Source organism: Etheostoma spectabile, chromosome 24 (genome assembly GCF_008692095.1).
Source record: "Etheostoma spectabile isolate EspeVRDwgs_2016 chromosome 24, UIUC_Espe_1.0, whole genome shotgun sequence".
NCBI lineage: Eukaryota > Metazoa > Chordata > Actinopteri > Perciformes > Percidae > Etheostoma > Etheostoma spectabile.
Window position 1 is genome coordinate 8,109,145 of NC_045756.1, and position 2,335 is coordinate 8,111,479.

The window sequence follows — 2,335 nt, forward strand, 5'->3', positions numbered from 1 at the left end:
CATATTTAGTGTTTTTTTTCACAAGTTAAATGCTGAAATACTGTTATATATCACAGATGGTTTACAGAAATGTCCTACTTTCAGTGGATAATGATGATGAAATGATGATAATGATGATTTTTAATACTTTCTTTATCATGATTGTAGAAGGTGTGTAGAATATGTAGCTAAAACAAAATTGCAACTTCTGGCAGGAAAATTGCAATTAGAATTTTTTCCCCAAATCATTTGTCTCTGCATTTGATGACAAATTTAAGGGAAAACGTGCATATATGAGTGGAGAAACCAACAACAGCACTAAATGGGGGAATGTCTTTAAGAAGAAAGTGTTCACCCCTTCAATACAACAACACCTTTCTAAAGCGCTTTATTTAGGATTTTCCTTGAACTTTTCCTCAGCCTTCTGTGTCTTTTTATCTCACCGTTCCTCCAGCGGTTCAGTTCCACTTCCAGCCTCTGGATGGCATTTTTCAGGCTCTTGTTCTTCTCCTTCTCCTTCTCGTATTTCTTCTTCCACTCCTCGGCCGTCAGCTCCAGGTTCACCGACACCGTGTTCTTGATGGTCTTGGCTCTGAGGAACCACGGACAGAACAGAGTTGAGTCTTGTTTTAAGTACGGTACATGCAGTCTTGGATAAAGTACGGTACTTGAAAGCAATACTTGCGTAAAAGTATCTCACCAGAAAATGAATTAGGTAGAAGTTAAAGTCTCTTTTTTGAATATGACTTGAGTAAAAGTCTTCAAGTATTTGATATTTACTGTACTTATGTATTAAAGTAACTTTCTGATTTTAAATGTAAAAGTTAAAAAAAAAACGTTTTATAAAAAAATTTTATGGCCAAAAGTGTGTAATGTTATTTTCTTCACTACTGTCATCGGGGTGGTCATTATCTGTTACCATGGCGGCAGAGTTTTCCTGCAGGTGCTTCCATGACACTAACAATTCACTTCAATTGTATTTATAGTATCAAATCCTAACAAAGTTATCTCAGGACACTTATAGATAGAGTAGGTCTAGAACATACTCTATAATTTACAAAGACCAAATAATTCCAGTAATTGCCCCAAGAGCAAGCATTTTGTGTGACAGTGGCAAAGAAAAACTCCTTTTAGGAAGAAACCTCGGACAGACCCAGGCTCTTGGTAGGCGGTGTGTGACGGGGCCGGTTGGGGGGGGTGATGAAAAGTGGCAATAAGTCAAAATAAAGATAATGAAACTATGACTAGAAATAGTAGTAGTAGTGTAGCAGGTACCTCTGTCCAAACATGAGTGTGGACTTGGTCTCAGCCTCGTTGTAGACGGACGGCGAGCAGCAGATGATGATGGTGGTGCGACAGTTTCCCCCCAGAGAGTCCTGCAGGATGCGAGTCATCTTACTGTCTCTGTACGGCACATGGGTTTTCTGAAAGTGTAAATGTCACACATTTAAATGTATCGTTATATGAAGTTAAAGGTAGGATGTTGGTGGTAAGGTAGTCGTACATAGCAGATCGTCACTACATGTTCCGTTACTCAGTTTTCCGCTTTAATGTGACAATATGCAACTTTATTGTTTGTCAACTATCCAGGTTGTTGCAGTTCACTGCAACAGTGTTGGTAGTAAACCGTTACAAAAGTGACACAATTACAGTAGGCTAATTCAATTCAATTATATTAAAGTCTAAACCACACTATAATTTACAAAGACCCTAGAATTTCAGTATTGTACTCCTTATTGCTGTTTTCAGTAATACACCGCATCACTAATAAAATTACGGTAATACACACGTTACAATATCAGTAATGGTTGTTGCACAGCCTTTAAACTCAACATTTAGTGGTGTCACCAACACGGCAAAACATTTTGGCACGGAACACGGAGTGCTATTTCTTGTTGCTGAATCGATGGTTGAGATGACTGAAGAGACTGACTCTACATTTGCGAGATGGAGATATGGCCAACTCCCTGCTGAAATTCACAATATCTGCCAAGTCATACTTCTGCGGTAATTTTGGTGAAAGTAACTCAAAAGTATCATAAACGTTGTCGTGTAAAGCATTACAAATCAGAGCCAGTAATTCTGTAATAGAAAGAATTACTCTCAAATGAAAGTAACTAGTAATCTATAATGTTTTACATTTTGAAAATAACTTGCCCAACACTGACTATGTGTGACTTACTGTTCCCTCGGCCAGAGCTGAAATTACGTTTCCCAGCGCCGACAAAGATTTGTTGATGTTCTTTGCCTCATCCAACACGGCTCCCTCTGCTCCTGTCTTGCTGACCTTTTCATTGAACCCCCCCATACACACACACACACACACACACACACACACACACACACACACACACAC

At 38.9% G+C, this 2,335-nt stretch overlaps 1 protein-coding gene across 3 annotated transcripts in view; it reads right to left on the reverse strand.

Annotated features, from left to right (window-relative positions):
* Positions 1-2,335, reverse strand: part of LOC116674014 (kinesin heavy chain) — a 33,612-nt gene that overhangs the window by 20,757 nt on the left and 10,520 nt on the right. For all 3 annotated transcript variants that reach the window (XM_032506492.1, XM_032506493.1, XM_032506494.1), the window contains exons 9-11: positions 2,162-2,266; positions 1,255-1,403; positions 423-571 (exon numbers count right to left, since the gene is read on the reverse strand). In XM_032506492.1, coding sequence (XP_032362383.1) covers positions 423-571; positions 1,255-1,403; positions 2,162-2,266 — 403 coding nt within the window. The remainder of the gene's footprint in view (positions 1-422; positions 572-1,254; positions 1,404-2,161; positions 2,267-2,335) is intronic.